Source organism: Trachurus japonicus, chromosome 11 (genome assembly GCF_045865225.1).
Source record: "Trachurus japonicus isolate A0001 chromosome 11, Traja_1.0".
Classification (NCBI taxonomy): Eukaryota; Metazoa; Chordata; class Actinopteri; order Carangiformes; family Carangidae; genus Trachurus; species Trachurus japonicus.
In genome coordinates, this window is record NC_140917.1 from 4,963,884 (window position 1) to 4,989,388 (window position 25,505).

At 43.6% G+C, this 25,505-nt stretch overlaps 3 protein-coding genes across 6 annotated transcripts in view; all 3 read left to right on the forward strand.

The window, feature by feature from the left end:
* Positions 1–5,493, forward strand: part of cfap69 (cilia and flagella associated protein 69) — a 31,994-nt gene extending 26,501 nt beyond the window's left edge. For 3 of the 4 annotated variants that reach the window (XM_085790749.1, XM_085790751.1, XM_085790750.1), the window contains exons 17-23: positions 147–339; positions 1,601–1,738; positions 2,446–2,522; positions 2,632–2,829; positions 3,861–3,947; positions 4,075–4,152; positions 5,129–5,449. In XM_085790749.1, coding sequence (XP_085646875.1) covers positions 147–339; positions 1,601–1,738; positions 2,446–2,522; positions 2,632–2,829; positions 3,861–3,947; positions 4,075–4,152; positions 5,129–5,308 — 951 coding nt within the window. In that variant the 3' untranslated portion in view covers positions 5,309–5,449. Of the gene's footprint in view, positions 1–146; positions 340–1,600; positions 1,739–2,445; positions 2,523–2,631; positions 2,830–3,860; positions 3,948–4,074; positions 4,153–5,128 lie in introns of all 4 variants that reach the window. The other variant, XM_085790752.1, reaches the window with a different exon arrangement.
* A 1,123-nt stretch (positions 5,494–6,616) lies between these two features.
* Positions 6,617–25,251, forward strand: LOC146977968 (cilia- and flagella-associated protein 69-like). The gene is made up of 14 exons (XM_085790547.1): positions 6,617–6,721; positions 7,851–7,910; positions 8,872–9,118; positions 11,691–11,855; positions 15,401–15,519; positions 17,868–17,986; positions 18,152–18,233; positions 19,383–19,575; positions 20,777–20,914; positions 21,611–21,687; positions 21,789–21,986; positions 23,611–23,697; positions 23,811–23,888; positions 24,910–25,251. The coding sequence occupies exons 1-14, from the start codon at positions 6,617–6,619 to the stop codon at positions 25,087–25,089; spliced, it is 1,848 nt and encodes a 615-aa protein (XP_085646673.1). The 3' UTR covers positions 25,090–25,251.
* Positions 13,253–14,922, forward strand: LOC146977969 (E3 ubiquitin-protein ligase TRIM39-like). Its single transcript, XM_085790755.1, has one exon. It carries the CDS (start codon positions 13,253–13,255, stop codon positions 14,648–14,650), a length of 1,398 nt encoding a protein of 465 aa, XP_085646881.1. The 3' UTR covers positions 14,651–14,922.
* Positions 25,252–25,505: the final 254 nt, after the last annotated feature.

A 25,505-nucleotide genomic window follows, 5' to 3' on the forward strand; every position in this document is an offset into this window, starting at 1 on the left:
TCGTTTCTTTTTTAACTATTACAACAACCTGCTTGGGGACTACAGACAGAAACAGTAACTTTTTGATTACTGTTACTGAAAAAAGTAGCGCCGTCATTTTATAACGCTGTTATTCCCCTCACTCTGACTGTGTGTGTGTGCGTCAGTCGTGCCCCAGGTGTGTGCGTGGCGTGCTGCTGTCCACGCTGCTGGAGCTGTGTGATAATTCCAACACCGTGTCTCACCTGCTGAGCTGGAGGGGGGACGGAGGACGGACGGCTCCGAGTCTCCTGCTGCAGCTGTGGAGGGACGAGGAGGAGACGCTGGGAGTCGGCCGCAGCCGGCACGGAGAGATCACAGGTCTGGATGTTATTGATTATTGATTAATATTGATCAACTGAACAGAAACACAGGAGCAACACATGGGAACAGTTGAACCTGTCAGAGTCTGTGGCAAGAATGTTACTTTTTTAGTCAATGTATGTTCAAATTAGAGCCAATGGCGGGAATTTGTGGAAATATTGTAGAGAAATTTCTGGAAAAAAGTGGTAAGATTTCTAAAAAGGAAGAAAGAAAGAAATTTTCTAGAAAAAAGTGTTACATTTCTCAAAAAAAAGTTTTTAAAAAATTCTAGAAGAAACTGGTAAAATTTCTCAAACAAAAGTTTTTTTTTAATTCTAGAAAAAGTCGTAAAATTTCTATTTAAAAAAAGTAACATAATAATGAAAAAACAACTGGTAAAAAAGAAAAACGTTTAAAAATTCTAGAAAAAAGTGGTAAAAATCTAAAGAAAAGGTTGGGGACACTTTTTCTTTACATTTTTACCACTTTTTTCTAGAATTTTTTAGTCAATGTAACTTCAAATTAGGGCCAATGGCGTGAATTTGTGGAAATATTGTAGAGAAATTTCTGGAAAAACGTGGTACAATTTCTCAAAGAAAAGTTTTTAGAACAAATTCTAGAAAGATTTGGTAAAAAGGAAGAAAGAAAGAAAGAAAGAAAGAAAGAAAGAAAGAAAGAAAGAAAGAAAGAAAGAAAGAAAGAAAGTTAAAGATTTTCTAGAATAAAGTGGTAAAATTTCTCCAAAAAAAGTTTTTAAAAAATTCTAGAAGAAACTGGTAAAATTTCTCAAACAAAAGTTTTTTTTTAATTCTAGAAATAGTGGTAAAATTTCTATGAAAAAAAAGTAAAATAATAATGATTTTTAAAAGAATTTAAAAAAAAAAAAAAAAAGTAAAAAAATTATAGAGATTATAATTTCAAGAAAAAGTTTGGACCCCCTTGAACCCTCTCAAGGACCCCTGGGGGTCCCCGGACCACACGTTGAGAACCACTGTCCTACAGGACTCAGATGTTTGAGGCAGGACGACTCGTCTTCTGGTTGAGCTACAGACTCACCAGTGGACTCTACGTAAAGGTGAAAGTGTCCCGCTTCCAATAAAAAAAGAATTACGTCGCTGTCGTTCGTCGTTCCAGAGACACGACACAAAACAGTAAAACCAAACCTCCGGCATCGTGTACGCTGAACCGACCTCAGAGGGTTAAACAGGAGTTTGGTCACGGCGCGGTGACTGAGCTCTCAGGTGAGGACGTCTCTGCTGACCGTGTCTCACCTGTCCAGACCCCCTCAGGCCGATCCTCAGCCGCCAGCTGCAGGAGAACACACACCCGTCGCTTCCTGCCCACACGGCGAGCGGTGCCGTCCTGGAGGTGTCGGAGAACCTGCGCTCCAAGATCTACGCCGTCTTCTGCAAACTGGGTAAAACAGAAAACACTCAACACAGGCTGTTTGATTCTGTTCAATCAGTCCAGATTCTCTGATTTCAGCTTCTTCAATGTGAATATTTCTGGTTTCTTTGTTCCTTTATGACAATAAACTGAGTCTCTCTTTGCTTTGTGGACAAAACAAGACATTTGAGGACGACGTCTGGTGGTTTGGGAAACACTGATTGATGTTTTTAACATTTTATTGACCAAACAGCTAATCTATTAATCGTTTGAATGGTCAACAGATTCATTGATAATGAAAGTAACCATTAGTTGCAGCTCTAGTTCACTTCTTAAAACCCACTTTTACAGTCTTTCTTTTATGTGATGTCATCCTCTTCTTTCATCATCATCTATTTTATTTCACAGTTTTACTCAGATTCTCTTAGTTTTACTTTACACCTTCTTCTGTTTTTACTCTTTTATCCCATCTTCTCTTATCTTATCTAGTATTTTTATCATGTATACCCCCCTTTTTATTTATTTGATCTAATTAACTGCATCCTGCATTTTAATTGGTAGTTGGGTTCTTGTATTGCAGCCTTGGGCGCTCCATCGCCTATGGTTTTATGGCATCTGTGACTTTGCTCTTACATGTTATTTTGTGTGTTTTTAAAGGTGCCTTATAAATAAATTAAATAAATTAAAATTCCATTGAAAGGGAACCGTGTCAGTGACTGTGGACTCGTCCTCCCTCAGGTTTCCAGCAGCTTCCTGGTCTGTCCACCAGAGACTACGTGACTCTGAGCATCGTCAGGAGATACCTGGACTTCAAGGTAGGAAACGTTTCGCTGCAGAACAGAAACCAGAACGTGTGACTGAGTGACTGAGTGACTGAGTGACTGAGTGGTTCTGTGACGCTCCGCTGCTCTGTGGGCGCGGCAGGTGGGCGAGGTCTGGGCCGAGATCAGCAGGGAGCTGCGTGAGGACGGGCTGAGGCCGGTCAGTCCCGACCTGGAGGCTCTGAGCTCCATCGGCCGGATCAGCGAGGACACGGCCCAGAAGGTGGCGGCTGAGCAGCAGCTCATCCTGCAGCAGCAGCTGAACCAGGACCAGGATGAGGAGCAGCTCATGTACACAGAGGTGGGTCCAACACAACCAGGACCAGGACCAGGACCTGGACTCTCTGACCAGTCTGAAAATATTATTGACTCAGTGTGTTTCACCTCCGTTAACAATGATATAATAATAATCATTGATTTTAGGAAGAGCAGTGCTGAACCTAACGCCTGATTCATGGTGAGGACGAGCAAACTGTACAAATGTACAAGTATCTCGGCACAGTTTCTGACTTGAAACTGAAATTCAGTGAGAATTTCCACTGAATAGGAACTAGGAACTCTCCCTGGAACAAGTCACAAGTCACGTAGTTAATTATCACAATTACTCTGTTTTGAGTGAGTTTTCAATTAAGGTAGAAATGGAGCATAGCCACAGGGAAATCCTGCTTAGTTTCTCTTTAAAGGGATAGTTCATACATTTAGTCAGGTCCTCCTCTCACCATAATCCCTATAATGGACAAGTTGTGACCTGCACATTCACCACACTATGAGATAATCATGTAACATTATCTAACATTAGGACACATGAAGCAAATACTCTGAACTACTTTCTCTTCTGAAATCCCTCCGCCCAGCAGCCGTGTCTGGAATGTAGTTCCGGCTGTATTTCCCTCTAAAACAACTCTGTCTGGTAACGTTGTGTTATTATCTCATAGCGTGGTGAATGTGCAGGTCACAACTTGTCCACCAGAGCGTTGTGGAGTTGTTGGATTGTGTATTTGATGAGTTTGATGAGGGACAGGGGACCTGCTGCACCGTTCACCTCCATTGTGTTCACTGAGCAGCTCACGTCTCTGCCCCGCCCATCTCAGAACAACATGCACCGATAATTAAAGGTGATGAACCAACTGCTATGACTATAGGGGCTATGGTGAGAGGAGGACCTGACTAAATGTTGAACTGTCCCTTTAAGCGAGAAGCAAAACAAAGAGTTACTTTTTTCTGAGGAAACTGAGCTCTTTTTGTGTCCATCTGATATGTTATGAACCTTTTACCAAACGTTTATTGATGAATAAAGTCTCCTGACTGTGTGGTTGTGTCTCTCCTCCTCAGCTGAAGTCTCAGTGGAAGCAGCTGGAGCTCACTGCAAAGTCCTGGGACGGATACGTGTCCAGAACCTCAGACTATCACATCCTCAAGGTTTCACTGGTTCACACTCCATCGATTCATTATTATCATTATTATTATTATTATTATTATTATTATTATCAATAATAATCAGTTTGACCCTGGATGAGTCTCAGCTGTGTTTTATTCTCTGTGACAGGAAGTCAGAGCTCAGAGGAAGAAACAGAGTGAAGCTTCTCACCTGAAGCAGGAGGCGACTGCAGCTCGTCCTGCTCAGGTCTCACACACACACACACACACACACTCTCACCCACACACACACTCCCTCTACATGGTTTGTAGTGTGTGGAGCAGCAGAGATTAAGATCTTTACTGACCTCTGCTGGTGAAGAGACAGAACTGAACTGAGCAACTTCAGCTGCACACAATAGTACACGGCTGCAGACTGGAGACCTGCACGTTCAGACCACATCCATGGTTCAGACCCCTTAACGCCACCTAGTGGTCGACTGTAAAACTGCACAGTCTGGACCAGCACTATTTTAATAGTTTTTTGACAGGGCAAAATCCAAATAAAACACCATGATCTAATAGTTTGTGAAGCTTGGAACACTTTTAAACTTTATTCAATAGCCTATAATGAAATAAAATGCTTTTAAATGTTCTATTGCATGGGGTTACTATTGGTTTTGTTGCTAATGGATACAGATATGACAGATACCAAATATGGACAATATGGATGGAAGTAGGAACGTGAGTATCGGACTATTCGTTTAATGTCATAAAAGTTTTTGTCTAAATCTATCTGACAGTGTGGGCCAACGTTTCCACAACAGCATGACATTTTATATTTTATGAACACGTTGGCCCACACACACACAGCCTATAATTTTATTTCTGTTTAATTTAAGCACACAGTATTAAAGTATCTCGGTTTCATTAACTAGCGAGCTTCCAAAAAGATCAATATAATATATATTACTGTATTTGACAACGTGTATATACTGTAAGACGTTCGTAGTAAACGTATTATGGTCAAACGGTCGTTACACTGTCAGATACATTTTAGAAAAAAACTTTTATGACATTAAATGAACAATGTGATTCACGTTCGATACTCACGTTCCTACTGACATCCATATTGTCCATATTTCGTATATATTATCTGTATCCATTAGCAACAAAACAGGTGTCGCTGTAGCAACAAACACACAGACACACACTCTGACTGCTGGTGTGTTCATGTGCGTCAGGACTTCCTGGGTCGCGTCCTGGCCGTGGACAGAACCGGAGCTCAGGGACCGGCCGGTGTCAAGGTGACGGTGGGACGCACCGTGATCAGAGCCGCCGCCGCCGCCGCGGGAATCGAACACGCGGCGGAACCAGCAGCACAGGACCCCGAGTACTTCAGCACCGTGTCCGTCAAACACTGATCAGTACCACACCTTCATCATCTTCATCTTCATCAACACTTTGAATCTGTAACAGACGAGTTCCTGTTTGTTGTATTTATAGTTTTCACCTCAGTGCTTTAATATATGAACTAGCAACACACACACACACACACACACACACACACACACACACACACACACACACAGCTGTAGTAGAGTAACTGGTCTCTGTGTCGTATCTGTTAAAGTTCATATTTATTAGATGAATTAATAAACATCAACAGTAAATAAAGTGAAATATTCAACATTAATAACGAATGATGTCGTTTCTCTGATCTGTAAAAACTTTAAAGGACAATTGACCTATGGCTAAGCCACGCCCCCAAACGCGATGAACCAATCACAGTGCGCATAGCTAGCCCATACACTCGGACATTCTCTGCTTCCACGTCCATTGAAATGCATTGCAGTTGGTCAGTTTTCATTCGTTTTTATATGTTTTTTCTTGACATTTTAAGTTTAAAATGGTCAGACGGTGTGCATGGGGTACATGCAACTCCGACACTAGGTATCCAAAGAGGCTGGGCCACGGGGTGGATTTTTTTTTACCTTTTCCCAAGCCACATCTCAACCGAGAGAAGTGTCTGCCCTGGATAAAGTTATGAGGTAGACCACAACACCAACTAAACGTGGATAAACTTAACAAGGATGTCTACATCTGTTCTAAGTTAAGTCAACAACGTATTTGAGGCAACATATTGTCAGAGATGTTTAGAGGTTAGCCAGCATCACAACTAAGCATAAAGCCCGCTAGCTTAATGCTAACGTATAATGCAAAACGCCATAGACAGGCTAACAGAAGTTAGCCCGTCGCTATTGACGTTTCGTGGCAAACGGCAGCCATAGCAGTAAAGCTAAGTTAAGTTTTGGTGACTTCCAGATGATATTTAATCTTTCTGTCTCCAAAAACCATCAATTGCCTCCTGTGAAATGTCTCCTACTGTGACAGCTGCCATAGAGCCTTCACTGAATGTTGACTGTTTGTCCGAGTGAGTGGAGGGGGCGGGGCTTAGCCATAGGTCAATTCTGGGCAAATTTACCTCCTAACATTTTAGGTCTAAAGGAAGGAATCTGGAAAGGAAAGAAGGAAATCCTTCTTTTAGACCTAAAATGTTAGGAAAATACAGCCCCAAGTAGAAATGTCTTTGTTCCTGTGGACGTCTCGTTACTGGAGTCACTCAACTAGTTCCTCTGTAGTGTGTGTGTGTGTGTGTGTGTGTTACATAAGTCTCTGCAGTGCATTAACACACATGTTCCTTGAAGCGGCAGGTGTCAGGTGAAGTCCGGATGCAGCCGCAGAGCAGCTTCATCGATCCCATCGCCATGGTGATGGCCACCGTGGGGACGGCAGTGTGTGTGTACAGCAGCAGACGGATGAGTCAGAAACTACCGGTGACCTCTGACCTCTGACCTCTGACCTGTCAGGGCGAGGAGGAGCAGGAGGAGGAGGAGGAAGGGGGCGGAGCTTGTAGGACAGAGAGTTGGAGGAAGTTTGTGATGATGATGATGATGAAGATGAGTTTGTCGCTGGAGGGAAACTGTGAAGTGATGGAGGATCAGAGGTTTGAGTCAGAGTCTGATAATGTTATAATGTGTAGAATACGATCACAGCGTCACTGCAAGAGCCGTAAGTTATAGATTTTTTTAGTTTTGAACTTCATTATTTCATAGTTTGTGTTTTTGTCTAGAGTCTAGAATTTGAGGGAAATGACGTCAGCGACGGCTTCAGTTGGACATGAGAGCTGTGAACAGGAGCACAGGGAGCGATGGATGTAAATTATTTTTTTCTTTTAGTAAACTTTTGTTTTGAAAACGGATACATCTCGTTATTCCGTCTTGTAAGAAACCTTTCAAGCCTCCACGAAGGAAAAAAAACACCACAGCCACGTTTCACTGCAGCAGCTTCAGGTCTGTTTTGATTGATGATTTTTTATTTGAAAAAAAAAAAAAATCGATATTTAAATATTGGATGTCGATATCGTATCGTGATATAAAGTATCGCGATATATTGCCATATCGATATTTTTGCCCACCCCTAGTGAAACCTCTCCAGGGTCCTGATGTTCTTTCGATAGAGAGTCCAGCTCTCTGACCCATAGAGGAGGGTTGGGATTACAACAGCTCTGTAGACGCTAATCTTAGTTTGTATGGACAGGCCGTGTTGAGTAAAGACGCGGTGGTAGAGCTTGCCGAAAGCTTGATGGGCTGAGCGGATCCGGTTGTTAATGTCGTCACCAGGATCGCTAGTGTTGTTGATCATAGTCCCAAGATAGCAGAATCTTGGGACCTGTTCAACTGACTTGCCATGGATGAAGAAAGGCTGGAGAGGATGTGCAGGGTGCGGTTGTGCCAGGACTTTTCTCTTTCCAACATTGACCTCCAGGCCTGCACTCTCATATGCTTCCACAAAAGCATCAGTGGACTCCTGTAGATCAGCAGAAGAAGAGGCTGGGGCACAGTTGTCGTCGGCATACTGGAGTTCTGAAATGTATGTTTCAGATGTTTTTTTTCGGGCTTTCAGCCGCCGAAGGTTAAAAAGTCCTCCATCCACCCGGTGTCTGATACACACTCCAAGATGAGGGTGAGTTGTTTTGACTGAAGCACGAGCCAAGTTTTCCCCTACTACAGCTGTACAGCTGACATGTGGTCAAGACGTACAGCAGAGACCTAGCACAGTCTCATCGGTGCATTTCATTATTATAAACTCCAACCTGAATGCTCTCTGTCCTCAGACTGTCCACTACCCAGGCCATCACACAGGGAGAGCATGTGTGGCTTGTGTCATGAGTGTGTTACAGAGTTCGATATGAATGTTCACATCAGTCTTATTTGTCAGTGCTTTGTTATGTTGTCATGATAGTTAATATGCTGAGAAACAGGCTTGTAGCCTAAAATAAATCCAGACCAGTTTATTTTTAATAAATCAAATATTGTTCAATAGTTTCAGCTGCAAATGTGACCACTAGCAGCTAGAGGAACTTTTGTGTTTAGTGTGAAGTTACACAGTTATTGGTGTCCTTTTTCGTTACTTTTCCAATAAAGCCCCCAGTAAACCCCCAATAAAGTTATATATTAATCTTTTTCTCCTTTTCCATTAATAATGTCATCTATGTGTCTATATATTCAATACAATGTATCACTTATGTCATTCAAATTAGTCAACTACACACATTGCTATGAAAAAAAGGAACTTCGGGAGGCTAATTTGGCAGCCATCTTGAAAAATGGCCGCCATCTTGGATTTTCACATGTCCAATCGGACAGATTTCATCAATAGGCCCTAGAGAACAACCAAACCAAATTTCATGCTTGTATCATAATTTGCATGATTTTTCTGTTATCTACTCCACTACTTAGAAAGTGCTCAAACAGGCGATCGTGGGCTTTGAGAGGTTTTGTACATTCACAAGAACTTGTAGAAAATAGAAACAGACCCGGCTTCTGACTGAGACTCAAACCTGGATCCAGTAGGAGACCGGAGTCTGGTTGAGACTCTGAGGCTTTTATTCCAGACTTTAATCTAACTCTCTCTCCTCCCTCAGCTGTACAGAGAACATCATGTGATGTTGTCTCTGCTGACGCTGCTGAAGCCGCCCGGCTCCTCCTCCGGGCCGCGGCGCTCTGGAGCCGGGTCGGGGCGGCGGTTCTGGTCGGTGGTCCAGCAGGAGGAGCTGCAGCTGCAGGCGCTGGCCTCCCTCAGCACCGTGGCTCCTCTGCTGCTCGACGAGTTCATGTCCTGTCAGGGCAACGCCCGCCTGCTGCTGCTGCTGGACTGGTGCATGGGCCAAGGTGAGGGCAAAGGGCAAACTTTAGGCACTGTCATCAATATGTCTATTCTAATCTAGTCTAGTATAATCTATCCATCCATCCATCCATCCATCATCTTTCACTTATCCGCGTCCGGGTCACGGGGGCAGCTTGGAGCAGGGACATCCCGGGAGGATCCCAAGGCATTCCAAGGCCAGCCAAGTGACATAGTCACTCCAGCGTGTCCTGGGTCTTCCTCGGGGTCTCCTCGCGGTGGAAAATGCTCAATATACCCCCCCAGGAAGGCGTCCAGGAGTCATCCGATACAGATGCCCAAGCCACCTCAGCTGGCTCCTCTCAATGTGGAGGAGCAGCGGCTCTACTCCGAGCTCCTCCCGGGTGACAGAGCTCCTCACCCTATCTCTAAGGGAGCGCCCCGCCACCTTGCAAAGGAAACTCATTTCGGCCGCTTGTATCCGGGATCTTGTTCTTTCGGTCATGACCCAGAGTTTATGACCATAGGTGAGGGTGAGAACGTAGATTGACCGGTAAATTGAGAGTTTCGCCTTTCGGCTCAGCTCCTTCACCACGGCGGACCAATACAACGATCACATTACTGCGGCCACTGCACCAATCCACCTGTCAATCTCGCGCTCCATCCTTCCCTCACTCGTGATCCACCTGTCAATCTCACGCTCCATCCTTCCCTCACTCGTGAACATGACCCCAAGATTCTTAAACTCCTACACCTGAAACAGGAGCTCTCCCCCGACCTGGAGGGGGCAAGCCACCCTTTTTCTGGTCGAGAACCATGGCCTCTGACTTAGAGGTGCTGATTCTCATCCCAGCTGCTTCACACTTGGCTGCAAACCGCCCCGATGCATGCTGGAAGTCCTGACTCGAAGGAGCCCCTGGCTGCGCCTAGAAATTCTGTCCATAAAGATAATGAACAGAACCGGTGACAAAGGGCAGCCCTGCCGGAGTCTAACATGCACCGGGAACAGGTCTGACTTACTGCCGGCAACGTGAACCAAGCTCCTGCTCCGGTCATACAGAGACCGTACAGCCCTCAGCAGAGGGCCTCCGACCCCATACTCCCAGAGCACCTCACACAGAACGCCATGTGGGACACGGTCGAATGCCTTCTCCAAGTCCACAAAACACATGTGGACTGGTTGGGCAAACTCCCATGAGCCCTCGGGCACCCTGTGGAGGGTATAGAGCTGGTCCAGCGTTCCACGGCCAGGACGAAAACCGCATTGTTCCTCCTGAATCTGAGGTTCGACTATCGGCCGAATTCTCCTCTACAATACCCTGGAATAGACTTTCCACGGGAGGCTGAGGAGTGTGATGCCTCGATAGTTGGAACTCATCCTCTGGTCCCCGTTCTTGAAGAGAGGAACCACCACTCTGCCAGTCCAGAGGCACTGTCCCCGACTGCCACGCGATGCTGCAGAGGCATGTCAGCCACGACAGCCCCACAACATCCAGAGACTTGAAGTACTCAGGGCGGATCTCATCCACCCCCGGTGTCTTGCCACCAAGGAGCTTCTGAACTACCTCAGTGATTTCAGCTTGGGTGATGAATGAATCAACCTCTGAGTCCTCAGCCTCTGCTTCCTCGACGGAAGGCGTGTCAGTGGGATTGAGGAGATCCTCGAAGTATTCCTTCCACCGCCCGACAATGTCCCCATTCGAGGCCGACCGGTAGTCCTCTTCCATGGCCTCCCTGAACTTTTCCCAGACCTGAGTTCTCTGACTTCTGCGACCGACCAACCTGCCGTCCGCTTGGCCTGCCAGTACCCGTCAGCTGCCTTAGGAGTCCCCCGAGCCAGCCAGGCTCGATAGGACTCCTTCTTCAGCTTGACGGCATCCCTTATTTCCGGTGTCCACCACCGGGTTCCCCAGCGCCACGACAGGCACTGGGGAACTTACGGCCACAGCTTCGGACAGCCGCGTCAACAATTGAAGTGGAGAACATGGTCCACTCGGACTCAATGTCTTCCTCCCCTGCCAGCGGATCCAACTCACCACCAGGTGGTGATCAGTTGACAGCTCAGCCCCTCTCTTCACCTGAGTGTTCAAGACATACGGCTGGAGATCAGATGACACGACTACAAAGTCGATCATTGACCTCCGGCCTAGGGTGTCCTGGAGCCACATGCACTGATGGACACCCTTATTTTTGAACATGGTGTTTGTTATCCAAAATATGACTAGCACAGAAGTCTCTAGCCGGTACCGCTCAGCCTCCCGCACAAGCTCAGGCTCTGACATTCCATGTCCCTATAGCCAGAGTTGTTGTCCAGGGATTGGGTCGTCGGGGCCCCCGCCCACGACTGCCACCCAGAATACAACGCACTGGTCCCTTGATTCTTCCTGCTGGTGGTGGGCCTACTGGAAGGCGGGCCCACATCGCTCTTGTAGGTCCCATGGGAAGAAATCTGGCCACTGGACGCTCACCTGCGAGCCCCAACCCCAGGCCTGGCTCCAGGGTGGGGCCCCGGTGACGCCGGTCTAATTTTCATCTTCAACCTCTCAACTTTAAACTTGTAGTTCAGGTTCAGGTATTTGAACTTTGTCCTCAGCTGTGTCTCATCTTCATGTGTTTCAGACTCGTACTTTGGTCACGGTCACAGTTTCCACGGCGTTGGAGGTCGCGGCAGCAAAAAGGCTCCAATGAGACTCTGTGTTCGAGTCCTGAGGTCTGTGACATCATCAGGTGAGGAGTCAGTGAAGCAGGATCTGTGTGACCAGGGCGCCATCAACCAGCTGCTTGGTGAGTGACATCATCATCATTACAGGGTTATTATAGTTCATTGAAACTAAAACCAGCAGTGAAATAATAATCTAGTAAACTGAAATAAAAACAAGAGCTTGCTCCAACCTCCAGGTGTGGATGCTAAACTGCAGTAAAGTAAGGTCAGATAACATCAGCTTAGTTGTAGTTTTCTTGTCGATGTCTAAAGCTGTAGGAAGAAAACGCCACAGCTCAATATGGGACGACGACCTGATGAGGACTGATGGGAACATTATGGGATGGATGCAACTAAAAGGGAAAAAGTTCATCCTCAGAGGTCTGACAGAGGCTTTCTCCTAAAACCTGGAAAACTACAACTAAGACTAAGACTAAATAAAAACTAGTCAGTGCCTCTAAAATAAAAACTAAACTAAAACTGATTCATCTGCTGTGTAGCGACGGGTCGGGTCCGGGCTATTTTGGGCAAATTTAGGCCACCTGACAGAAATATGTTGATGCATGACATATGAACAGATACATTAGGGATACGACAATAGAGTTTGATGGTAAAAAAAAAAAAAAAAAAAAAAGGCTTTTGCTTTCACACAATTATTACGTGTAATTTATTTCCCGAAAATATGGATGTATAAAATCACATGAGCATCTGTAATCTGAGGTTTAGTTGTACTTTCCCCACAAGTTCTTTATTTTTGTTTTTTAAACAGTTGCTCCCTTCCACACAAAGAACACATGAACATGATGAGTAAAAATAACAAAAAAAAGTGTTAAATATATGTATCTATATGTTACACACATCAAGATATTCACACCCAGGTTTTTCTAACAGGTATAGCAAGTTTCTGACCACAATTATGTCACTTTTCAAAGCTGTCAGAGCTTGTGTTATTAATCTACATGAGTTTATATGTCTTAACTCCCACACACAAGACACGGTTTTACAAGGAAATGTGTGCGGTAGATAACCTTTTTTTTTTTTACATCCCTATGCACAACAGTAATTTATTTACTTATTAAAAAACACATGAAAAGAGCTTTTATGAGGCACGTGCCTGGAACTGCTCCTCTACATTCATCTGGACCGACCGGTTCAACATTCAGTCACTTTTCAAAGCTCCGCCCCCTCACATGACTCATAAACCAGGAAACTGCTGCACTTTCACTTCAGTCCCAGAGACGCAGACTGAAGAAGAGACGATCAGATTCAGCTTCAGACCAAACTAACAACTTCCTGTGAGTGAGTCCAGCTACAACACTGCTGCTTCAACCTGCTGACACTCCACACACTGAAGGTGAGTTTGACTAAAACCTGGACTCAGAGTCACAGTAAACTAAAGTCTAGTCAGTAGAGGAGGGAGGGGAGCCATGACTGACTCTACTTCCTGTCTGCTGTGTTTTCAGCTTCACTCACAGACTAAATGGCTTCCAGATTAGAGGAGGATCTCTACTGTCCGGTCTGTACGGAGGTCTTCAGAGATCCTGTTGTTCTGTCCTGCAGCCACAGCTTCTGTAAAGACTGTCTGAAGAGCTGGTGGAAGGAGAAAAAAGATCAATTGTGTCCAGTTTGTAAGAGAAGATCTTCAAAGGATCGTCCACCTTGTAACCTGGTGTTGAAGAACCTGTGTGAGAGCTTCTTACAGCAGAGAGAGCAGAGATCTTCAGAGGCTCTCTGCAGTCTGCACTCTGAGAAACTCAAACTCTTCTGTCTGGACCATCAGCAGCCAGTGTGTCTCATCTGCAGAGATTCAAAAACACACACCAACCACAGATTCAGACCCATCGATGAAGCTGCTTCAGACCTCAAGAAGGAACTTGAGGAAACTCTGGAGCCCTTAAAGAAGAAGTTAAAGGGTTTTGAAGAAATTCAGGTGAAGTTTAATCAAACAGCAGAACACATTAAGGTCCAGGCCCGACACACACAGAGGCAGATTAAGGATCAGTTTCAGAAGCTTCACCAGTTTCTAGAAGAGGAAGAGGAGGCCAGGATGGCTGCACTGAGGGAGGAAGAGGAGCAGAAGAGTCAGAGGATGAAGGAGAAGATGGAGGCTCTGAGCAGAGAGATAGCAGCTCTTTCACACGCAGTCAGAGCCACAGAGGACGAGCTGAGAGCTGAAGACGTCTCATTCCTGCTCAACTACAAGGCTGCAGTGGAAAGAGTCAAGCAGCGCCCCCTGCTGGAGGATCCACAGCTGGACTCAGGAGCTCTGATAGACCAGGCCAAACACCTGGGCAACCTGACCTTCAACATCTGGAACAAGATGAAGGACATGGTCTCCTACAGTCCTGTGGTTCTGGACCCAAACACTGCTGGTCCATATATCATCCTGTCTGAAGATCTGACCAGTGTGAGACTAGGAGATGAACAGCAGCTTCCTGACAATCCAGAGAGGTTTGATTATTTCTGCTCTGTCCTGGGCTCTGAGGGTTTTAACTCGGGGACTCACAGCTGGGATGTCGAGGTTGGAGACAGTACACGGTGGGGACTGGGTGTGTTACCAGAGTCTGTGCAGAGGAAGGGAGGCAAGATAGTGTCTGGATTATGGAGAATAAGGTTCAATGAAGGTAAATACAAAGCATATTCACCATCAACACCAATCACCATTCCCCCAGTGCAGAAGAAGTTCCAGAGGATCAGAGTGAATCTGGACTTGAACAGAGGAAAACTGTCGTTCTCTGATCCTGATACTAACACACACATACACACCTTCACACACACTTTCACTCAGAGGATGTTTCCATACATTAACATTGGTGATAAACTCCCATTGAAGCTGTTACCAGTGAAGGTGTCAGTGACAGTGGAGCAGAGCAGTTAGAGATAAAGAGGATGATCATATTTATAATGTTGTTTATTTCTTAAAGGGAAAAGTCAGTGAATTGAACCTGTTAAACTGCACCTGTCCTCCTGCTGTCTCATTAGTACACTTTTCTTTTCTTACCACCGTACTTTTCATTTCGCATTACGTTTTTTATTATGACTTTGTGTGGAGTGATGAGCTAAAAAATGATAAATTATTGAACATTTGATCAGTTTATTTTCAGTTCTTCTCCAGATGATAAAATGTCAAACATGACAAGTTGAAAAATGATTCTGGTTTAATTACATGTGTGAAAAGTTTGTATCTGTTCATATGAAATTATCTAAAATGTATCGTGTCATTTCATCACAAAAACTGAATGTACGTTTGTTCCTGTTTTTCATCAACATAATAAAATGTTGTCTTGACTTGGATTCATATTCAGCTTCGTCTTTAACGTCTCCTGCATCTACACAACGTCCCATTCTCTTCAGAATTAGCAGCAGAGGTGGAGGAAGTGTTGATGAATACTCTGGAGTAGTTTTTTATTCCTCAAAGTGCATCTGGAGACCCGGGAGGCCGGTTCCTAGTCCAACCAAAACTTTATATGAGAGTAATAGGACCCGACACAAAAACGTCCATAAAACTACACAAAAACCATTTAATATTCCTCCACACTGCTCGTCCACTGCAATCCAAGTGTCCTGAAGGGAGATAGTCCAGAGTTTACTGGAAACAACCTCATTTGTGTGTGTGTGTGTGTCTCAGGCGTCCTGATGCAGATGGAGTCGGGTCCCGGCGTCGAGGACGATGAAGTGACTCTGGAGATCAAGTCGGACATCCAGCTGGTCCTGTCGGCGCTGTGTGAGCCCGACATGCACAGGAAGGTCTGAACTCTGAACACGTGACATCATCAGCTCATCAGCACCGTGACATCACTGTCTGTGCTGCAGTGATGTCATCCACCTGTTCACTTCCTGTAGATTTTATGTTTATCAGCCACAGACTCATCATCAGTTGTGGTTGTGGCTGGTTTACAACTCACTGAACGGCAGAGGTGGGAGAAAGTCCCTATGTTGCAAGTCCAAGTAGAGTCTCAAGTCTTTGCTCTCAAGTCACAAGTCAAGTCCAGTTTTGAGTCCCAAACAAATCGATTATAATTAATGTAAGAGACATACAGGCTGAAGATGAGCAGCACGGTGTGTTTGAGTGTGTGTGTTGCAGAGGGGGTGGTTCACATGGGAGTAGGCGTGTGTGCGTGCGGAAGTGTGTGTGCGTAAAGGTGGGCACTCACCGGTGACACAGATGAGAGAGAGAGAGAGAGTCAGGGTTGGGAGTAGCCGTAATTTTTGTTGACCGCTACTCATTCATTCATTAATCACCCTTTTACCTGTTTAATTCGCTGGTCTCATATTTCCATTCATCCATCCTTGCTGCGCTGTGATAGCTCTGTGCTGTTTGTTTCACAATAAATGCACCAAAGCATATTTGGATCTCAGCGTATCTGTTATCATAATCTACTAAAGCGCGTCACAAATCTACGTACCTGAGGACCCAACCTCATACTCTCAGCGGCTAAAAGGTTTGTGTTTGGAAGCCGCAACAATTAATGATACATAAAGATCATTACCACGCCTCGCTTCTTTATTGGTTACATTCAATTTCACTTCACATTCTGCGGAGACGGTGACTCAGGATTGTCGTGTTCCCCCACACACATGGCGACTTTTGATCCAAACGGTCACAATTGTTGGGGCCAACAATCGTAAATATTGAACATGTTTAATATTTACGATTGTCTCCGCTGACCGTTTTACGAGTCGATTGTCAGGAGAATTTAAATCTTAAAACACCACACACCACAGGAGAATCTCATAAGATAATCTTAAGAGCCTAAGATAATCGGGCGATTTTTGTCTTTGGTCGGAAGGGGGAAAATCGGGGCAAAATCAGCCAGATTATCTTTATGTGTGTGGTAGGCATTAGTGTGTTGGCATTAATTATACAGCCAAGACTGATAACAGGAGTGGGTTCTATATAGAATGTCTCTGGCTGGCTGCTACAGTAACATTGATGTGACATTTTTGAAAATATTTTAATATTTGTGCTTGCTGCATGTGACTTGACTTGAATTCAAGTCTTTGCTCTCAAGTCCAAGTAGAGTCTCAAGTCTTTGGCATCAAGTCCCAAGCGAGTCCAAGTCTTTTTTTGATCTGATCAAGCAAGTCTTAAGTCATCAAAATCGGGACTCGAGTCCAAGTCAAGTCTCGAGTCCAAGTCCCCACCTCTGCTTAACGGTTTAGGTCCAGAATACGTAGAATATAAACCCAGTGGAGCTCTGAGATACTGACTCAGGTGAAGCAGCATTTACAAACTGGAACAAACTACCAGCAGAACTGAAATCAGCCCCAACATTAAGCACTTTTAAATCCAGGTTAAAACATAAGTTCTCTTTTCATGTTGAGCTTTTTTAAAGAACTTTAAATCGTAATCTTGGATTTGCACTGTAAATCCTCTTAATTGTTTTAATACAAATCAATATTTCATGCTGCAAGCTCATATTTTATTTTAGCTCTATTTTAGTCTGTTAATTTTTTTCCTCCTATTTTTCAGAGTAAACATTTTTTTCTGACTTAATGAGATTTCAAAATCCTGCAGAAGCTCCCACCTTCAAGTAAAGTTTAACCTCTGCAGTCAAGCCTCCACTTCATCATGGATCGCCACTTCAAAAAATACAGTCGAGTTCTCCTCAGCTTTGTTTTGTGCTACTTATACACCAGTAAGAGCGAAGGACTGATTTCAAAATAAAGGTGACCTTCCAAAACGGATTCAATTGCTTGATTTGCAAGGTGATGTAGATTTTCAAAGGAAAAGCCACACATTTTTCTTATTTAATTTTTCACTGTAAATTCAGGTTGATATTGAGAGAAGACGACCTGTTATTATTGAACTCCACCTCAGAGAGTCACTCAGGAAATATCAGAGCAGATGTAGCACCTTTATTTTGAAATCAGTCCTTACGTTATCCTGGGATTTTGAAATCTCGTGAAGTCAGAAAAGTAATTACTCTGAAAAACACAGCTTTTTTCAAGTGAATGCGATACACTTCTGTACGTTTCCATCTCTTAGTGTTAGATGTTTTGTTTTGAAGTGAAGCTCACTGAGTTTCTCCTCGGTGTGAAATGTGCTGTATGAATGAATCAAGCTGCCTCGTCGTCTGGTTCTTCTGCTCCAGGAGCTGTTTGGGTCCGAGGGCGTCGAGATGGTCGTCCACTTCCTGAGGAAAGGCTCCGCCCACTTCTACAGCGGCCTGGGACACAACAAGCTCCTCCTCTCCACCGTCGACTGCGTCTGGTCCGTGCACACACACACACACACACACACACACACACACACACACTCACACACAGTTGGTGTTTGACAGTGAGTCTTATAATAAACTATAAACTGCTGGTGTGTGTGTGTGTGTGTGTGTGTGTGTGTGTGTGTGTGTGTGTGTGTGTGTGTGTGTGTGTGCAGGTCGTGCATCGTGGGCTGCTACACCACGGAGGATTTCTTCCTGGTGAAGGAGGGCGTGTTCCTCCTGCTGCACCTCCTCTCTGTGAGTATCACACTGAAGATGAAGGAGCAGTGGTGTTGTTGTTGTTGGGCACGTTACCTTTAAAAAGTAATTAGTTATAGTTACTAGTTACTTTCCCCAAAATGATAGATAGATAGATAGATAGATAGATAGATAGATAGATAGATAGATAGATAGAACGATAGATAGATAGAACGATAGATAGATAGATAGATAGATAGATAGATAGATAGATAGAATGATAGATAGATAGATAGATAGATAGATAGAACGATAGATAGATAGATAGAAAAATAGATAGATAGATAGATAGATAGATAGATAGATAGATAGATAGATAGATAGATAGATAGATAGATAGATAGATAGAACGATAGATAGATAGAAAAATAGATAGATAGATAGATAGATAGATAGATAGATAGATAGATAGATAGATAGAATGATAGATAGATAGATAGATAGATAGATAGATAGATAGATAGATAGATAGATAGATAGAATGATAGATAGATAGATAGATAGATAGATAGAATGATAGATAGATAGATAGATAGATAGATAGATAGATAGATAGATAGATAGATAGATAGATAGATAGAACGATAGATAGATAGAAAAATAGATAGATAGATAGATAGATAGATAGATAGATAGATAGATAGATAGATAGATAGATAGATAGATAGAATGATAGATAGATAGATAGATAGATAGATAGATAGATAGATAGAACGATAGATAGAAAAATAGATAGATAGATAGATAGATAGATAGATAGATAGATAGATAGATAGATAGATAGATAGATAGATAGTCATTGCATATAAAAACACGATGAAATTTCGTTTGTAGCACCACATCAAATCAAAAAGCAGCATAAAAAGGATAAAAAGTAACAGTTCAATTCACTCATTAATTAAACTGTTTGAGAGATGCAAGGATAGTAGCTTAAAGCGGTTGCTATCGGTAACGGTAACAATGTTATAACGGGGGAAACAGTAACTTTATTGATTAGTCGTTGAAAATAGTAGCACCGTTACCGCTGCTATTCCCCTCACTGTGAATGAGTCTCTCTGACAGTTATGGACTGAACCTGAACACCTGGTGTGTGTGTGTGTGTGTGTGTGTGTGTGTGTGTGTGTGTGTGTGTGTGTGTGTGTGTGTCAGTCGTGCCCCAGGTGTGTGCGCGGCGTGCTGCTGTCCACGCTGCTGGAGCTGTGTGATAACTCCAACACCGTGTCTCACCTGCTGAGCTGGAGGGGGGACGGAGGACGGACGGCTCCGAGCCTCCTGCTGCAGCTGTGGAGGGACGAGGAGGAGACGCTGGGAGTCGGCCGCAGCCGGCACGGAGAGATCACAGGTCTGGATGTTATTGATTATTGATTAATATTGATCAACTGAACAGAAACACAGGAGCAACACATGGGAACAGTTGAACCCTTCAGAGTCTGTGGCAAGAATGTTACTTTTTTAGTCAATGTATGTTCAAATTAGAGCCAATGGCGGGAATTTGTGGAAATATTGTAGAGAAATTTCTGGAAAAAAGTGGTACAATTTCTAAAGAGGAAGAAAGAAAGTTAAAGATTTTCAAGAAAAAAGTGTTAAATTTCTCAAAAGAAAAGTTTTTTAAAAATTCTAGAAGAAACTGGTAAAATTTCTCAAACAAAAGTTTTTTTTTAATTCTAGAAAAAGTCGTAAAATTTCTATTTAAAAAAAGTAAAATAATAATGAAAAAACAACTGGTAAAAAAAAAAACGTTTAAAAATTCTAGAAAAAAGTGGTAAAAATCTAAAGAAAAGATTGGGGACACTTTTTCTTTACATTTTTACCACCTTTTTTCTAGAATTTTTTAGTCAATGTAAATTCAAATTAGGGCCAATGGCGTGAATTTGTGGAGAAATTTCTGGAAAAAAGTGGTACAATTTCTCAAAGAAAAGTTTTTAGAACAAATTCTAGAAAGATTTGGTAAAAAGAAAGAAAGAAAGTTAAAGATTTTCTAGAATAAAGTGGTAACATTTCTTTTTAAAAAGTTTTTTAAAAATTCTAGAAGAAACTGGTAAAATTTCTCAAACAAAAGTTTTTTTTAAATTCTAGAAATAGTGGTAAAATTTCTATGAAAAAAATGTAAAATAATAATGATTTTTAAAAGAATTTAAAAAAAAAAAAAAAAAGTTAAAAAATTATAGAGATTGTAATTTCAAGAAAAAGTTTGGACCCCCATGAACCCTCTCAAGGACCCCTGGGGGTCCCCGGACCACACGTTGAGAACCATTGTCCTACAGGACTCAGATGTTTGAGGCAGGATTATTCAGCTTCTGGTTGAGCTACAGACTCACCAGTGGACTCTACGTAAAGGTGAAAGTGTCCCGCTTTCAATAAAAAAAGAATTACGTTGCTGTCGTTCAGCGTTCCAGAGACACGACGACATGAACAATAAAACCAAACCTCCGGCATCGTGTACGCTGCACTGACCTCAGAGGGTTAAACAGGAGTTTGGTCACGGCGTGGTGACTGAGCTCTCAGGTGAGGACGTCTCTGCTGACCGTGTCTCACCTGTCCAGACCCCCTCAGGCCGATCCTCAGCCGCCAGCTGCAGGAGGACACACACCCGTCGCTTCCTGCCCACACGGCGAGCGGCGCCGTCCTGGAGGTGTCGGAGAACCTGCGCTCCAAGATCTACTCCGTCTTCTGCAAACTGGGTAAAACAGAAAACACTCAACACAGGCTGTTTGTTTCTGTTCAATCAGTCCAGATTCTCTGATTCCAGCTTCTTCAATGTGAATATTTCTGGTTTCTTTGTTCCTTTATGACAATAAACTGAGTCTCTCTTTGGTTTGTGGACAAAACAAGACATTTGAGGACGTCGTCTGGTGGTTTGAGAAACACTGATTGATGTTTTATATATTTTATTGACCAAACAACTAATCGATTAATGGTTTAAATAATCAACAGATTAATTGATGACAAAATTAACCGTTAGTTGCAGCTCTAGTTCACTTCTTAAAACCCACTTTTACAGTCTTTCTTTTATGTGATGTCATCCTCTTCTTTCATCATCATCTATTTTATTTCACAGTTTTACTCAGATTCTCTTAGTTTTACTTTACACCTTCTTCTGTTTTTACTTTTTTATCCCATCTTCTCTTCTCTTATCTAGTATTTTTATCTTGTATACCCCCCTTTTTATTTATGTGATCTAATTAACTGCATCCGGCATTTTAATTGGTAGTTGGGTTCTTGTGTTACAGCCTTGGGCTCTTATAGTTTTATGGCATCTGTAACTTGGCTCTTACATGTTGTTGTGTGTTTTTAAAGGTGCCTTATAAATAAATTAAATAAATTAAGATTCCATTGAAAGGAACCGTGTCAGTGACTGTGGACTCGTCCTCCCTCAGGTTTCCAGCAGCTTCCTGGTCTGTCCACCAGAGACTACGTGACTCTGAGCATCGTCAGGAGATACCTGGACTTCAAGGTAGGAGACGTTTCGCTGCAGAACAGAAACCAGAACACGTGACTGAGTGACTGAGTGACTGAGTGGTTCTGTGACGCTCCGCTGCTCTGTGGGCGCGGCAGGTGGGCGAGGTCTGGGCCGAGATCAGCAGGGAGCTGCGTGAGGACGGGCTGAGGCCGGTCAGTCCCGACCTGGAGGCTCTGAGCTCCATCGGTCGGATCAGCGAGGACACGGCCCAGAAGGTGGCGGCTGAGCAGCAGCTCATCCTGCAGCAGCAGCTGAACCAGGACCAGGATGAGGAGCAGCTCATGTACACAGAGGTGGGTCCAACACAACCTGGACCAGGACCAGGACCAGGACCAGGACCAGGACCAGGACCTGGGCTCTCTGACCAGTCTGAAAATATTATAGACTCAGTGTGTTTCTCCTCCGTTAACAATGATATAATAATAATCATTGATTTTAGGAAGAGCAGTGCTGAACCTAACGCCCGATTCATGGTGAGGACGAGCAAACTGTACAAATGTACAAGTATCTCGGCACAGTTTTTGACTTGAAACTGAAATTCAGTGAGAATTTCCACTGAATAGGAACTAGGAACTCTCCCTGGAACAAGTCACAAGTCACGTAGTTAATTATCACAATTACTCTGTTTTGAGTGAGTTTTCAATTAAGGTAGAAATGGAGCATAGCCACAGGGAAATCCTGCTTAGTTTCTCTTTAAAGACCCACTCCCGTGAAAATCGTGTTTTTTGAGCTTTTCACATGTTCCTGTGGCATTTTTCTTGTGTTAGAGGACATATCAGCAGAAAAGGAAGTGCAAAATTGCATTTCTGAGTTTTTCTGCCTTCAAACTGCTGTGAACCAATGGCAGACTCAAACTGGCAGTTTCAGGGAGACTGGAGCTGACGTGTCACAGCTCCAGGGGAGGGCACTAGTGCTACAAGCTGCCGCCCCGTTCTTCATCTGGCTTAGAGGTGAAAGGCTTGGCAGCTCGGTGTAGCTGTCAAGGTATAATAGGTATAGCTCACCTGGTAGAGCAGCTTGCACTGTGAGCAAGGACTATGCTCCAGTCTGGGATTGAATCCCAGCGTGGAGTTTTACACTAAATGCGCTGAATCTGTAATTGTACAATGTCCAGCTGTCAGCAACCGGGGGGTGGGGTGCGAGGAGGTGGCTGGGCGGGTGCAAAACAGCGCAGTCTCCGCCCACCCCCCAGAGGTGAATTGCTAATGTGCATGGCTAATGAGCTGGTTTTAAAATGGCCGAAAAGGGTCGCGGGAGTGGGACTTTAAAGGGATAGTTCATACATTTAGTCAGATCCTCCTCTCACCATAATCCCTATAATTGACAAGTTGTGACCTGCACATTCACCACACTATGAGATAATCATGTAACATTATCTAACATTAGGACACATGAAGCAAATACTCTGAACTACTTTCTCTTCTGAAATCCCTCCGCCCAGCAGCCGTGTCTGGAATGTAGTTCCGGCTGCATTTCTCTCTAAAACAACTCTGTCTGGTAACGTTGTGTTATTATCTCATAGCGTGGTGAATGTGCAGGTCACAACTTGTCCACTAGAGCGTTGTGGAGTTGTTGGATTGTGTATTTGATGAGTTTGATGAGGGACAGGGGACCTGCTGCACCGTTCACCTCCATTGTGTTCACTGAGCAGCTCACGTCTCTGCTCCGCCCATCTCAAAACAACATGCACTGATAATTAAAGGTGATGAACCTACTGCTGTGACTATAGGAGTTGTGGTGAGAGGAGGATCTAACTAAATGTTGAACTGTCCCTTTAAGCGAGAAGCAAATCAAAGAGTTCATTTTCTGAGGAAACTGAGCTCTTTTTGTGTCTGTCTGATATTTTATGAACCTTTTACCAAACTTTTATTGATGAATAAAGTCTCCTGACTGTGTGGTTGTGTCTCTCCTCCTCAGCTGAAGTCTCAGTGGAAGCAGCTGGAGCTCACTGCAAAGTCCTGGGACGGATACGTGTCCAGAACCTCAGACTATCACATCCTCAAGGTTTCACTAGTTCACACTCCATCGATTCATTATTATCATTATTATTATTATTATCAATAATAATCTATTTTGACCCTGGATGAGTCCCAGCTGTGTTTTATTCTCTGTGACAGGAAGTCAGAGCTCAGAGGAAGAAACAGAGTGAAGCTTCTCACCTGAAGCAGGAGGCGACTGCAGCTCGTCCTGCTCAGGTCTCACACACACACACACACATACACACACACACACACACACACACACACACACACACACACACACACACACACACACACACTCTCTCTCTCTACATGGTTTGCAGTGTGTGGAGCAGCAGAGATTCAGATCTTTACTGACCTCTGCTGGTGAAGAGACAGAACTGAACTGAGCAACTTCAGCTGCACACAACAGTACACGGCTGCAGACTGGAGACCTGCACGTTCAGACCCCTTAACGCCACCTAGTGGTCGACTGTAAAACTGCAACTGCACAGTCTGGACCAACACTATGGTTTTTTGACAGGGCAAAATCCAAATAAAACACCAAGATCTAATAGTTTGTGAAGCTTGGAACACTTTTAAACTTTATTCAATAGCCTATAATGAAATAAAATGCTTTTAAATGTTCTATTGCATGGGGTTACTATTGGTTTTGTTGCTAATGGATACAGATATGACAGATACCAAATCTGGACAATATGGATGGCAGTAGGAACGTGAGTATCGGACTATTCGTTTAATGTCATAAAAGTTTTTGTCTAAAATGTATCTGACAGTGTGGGCCAACGTTTCCACAACAGCATGACATTTTATATTTTATGAACACGTTGGCCCACACACACACACAGCCTATAATTTTATTTCTGTTTAATTTAAGCACACAGTATTAAAAATATCTTGGTTTCATTAACTTAAACAAAATTTGCCGGCCAAGCGAGCTTCCAAAAAGATCAATATTATATATATTACTGTATTTGACAACGTGCATATAAGACGTTCGTAGTAAACGTATTATGGTCAAACGGTCGTTACACTGTCAGATACATTTTAGACAAAAACTTTTATGACATTAAACGAACAATGTGATTCACGTTCGATACTCACGTTCCTACTGACATCCATGTTGTCCAGATTTCGTATATATTATCTGTATCCATTAGCAACAAAACAGGTGGCGCCGTAGCAACAAACACACAAACACACACACTCTGACTGCTGGTGTGTTCATGTGCGTCAGGACTTCCTGGGTCGCGTCCTGGCCGTGGACCGAACCGGAGCTCAGGGACCGGCCGGTGTCAAGGTGACGGTGGGACGGACCGTGATCAGAGCCGCCACCACCGCCGCGGGAATCGAACACGCGGCGGAACCAGCAGCACAGGACCCCGAGTACTTCAGCACCGTGTCCGTCAAACACTGATCAGTACCACACCTTCATCATCTTCACCTTCATCTTCATCATCACTTTGACTCTGTAACAGACGAGTTCCTGTTTGTTGTATTTATAGTTTTCACCTCAGTGCTTTAATATATGAACTAGCAACACACACACACACACACACACACACACACACACACACACACAGACACACACAGACACACACACACACGGCTGTAGTAAAGTAACTGGTCTCTGTGTCGTATCTGTTAAAGTTCATATTTATTAGATGAATTAATAAACATCAACAGTAAATAAAGTGAAATATTCAACATTAATAACGAATGATGTCGTTTCTCTGATCTGTAAAAACTTTAAAGGACAATTCTGGGCAAATTTACCTCCTAACATTTTAGGTCTAAAGGAAGGAATCTGGAAAGGAAAGAAGGAAGTCCTTC

Bases quoted from the DNA above. Each gene is read 5' to 3' on its own strand.
- LOC146977968 (XM_085790547.1), top strand. From the start codon at position 6,617: ATGCAGCCGCAGAGCAGCTTCATCGATCCCATCGCCATGGTGATGGCC. The intron at 11,856-15,400 runs GTGAGTGACATC...TGTGTGTCTCAG, and splicing joins CGCCATCAACCAGCTGCTTG to GCGTCCTGATGCAGATGGAG. The intron at 21,987-23,610 runs GTGGGTCCAACA...TCTCCTCCTCAG, and splicing joins AGCAGCTCATGTACACAGAG to CTGAAGTCTCAGTGGAAGCA.
- LOC146977969 (XM_085790755.1), top strand. From the start codon at position 13,253: ATGGCTTCCAGATTAGAGGAGGATCTCTACTGTCCGGTCTGTACGGAG.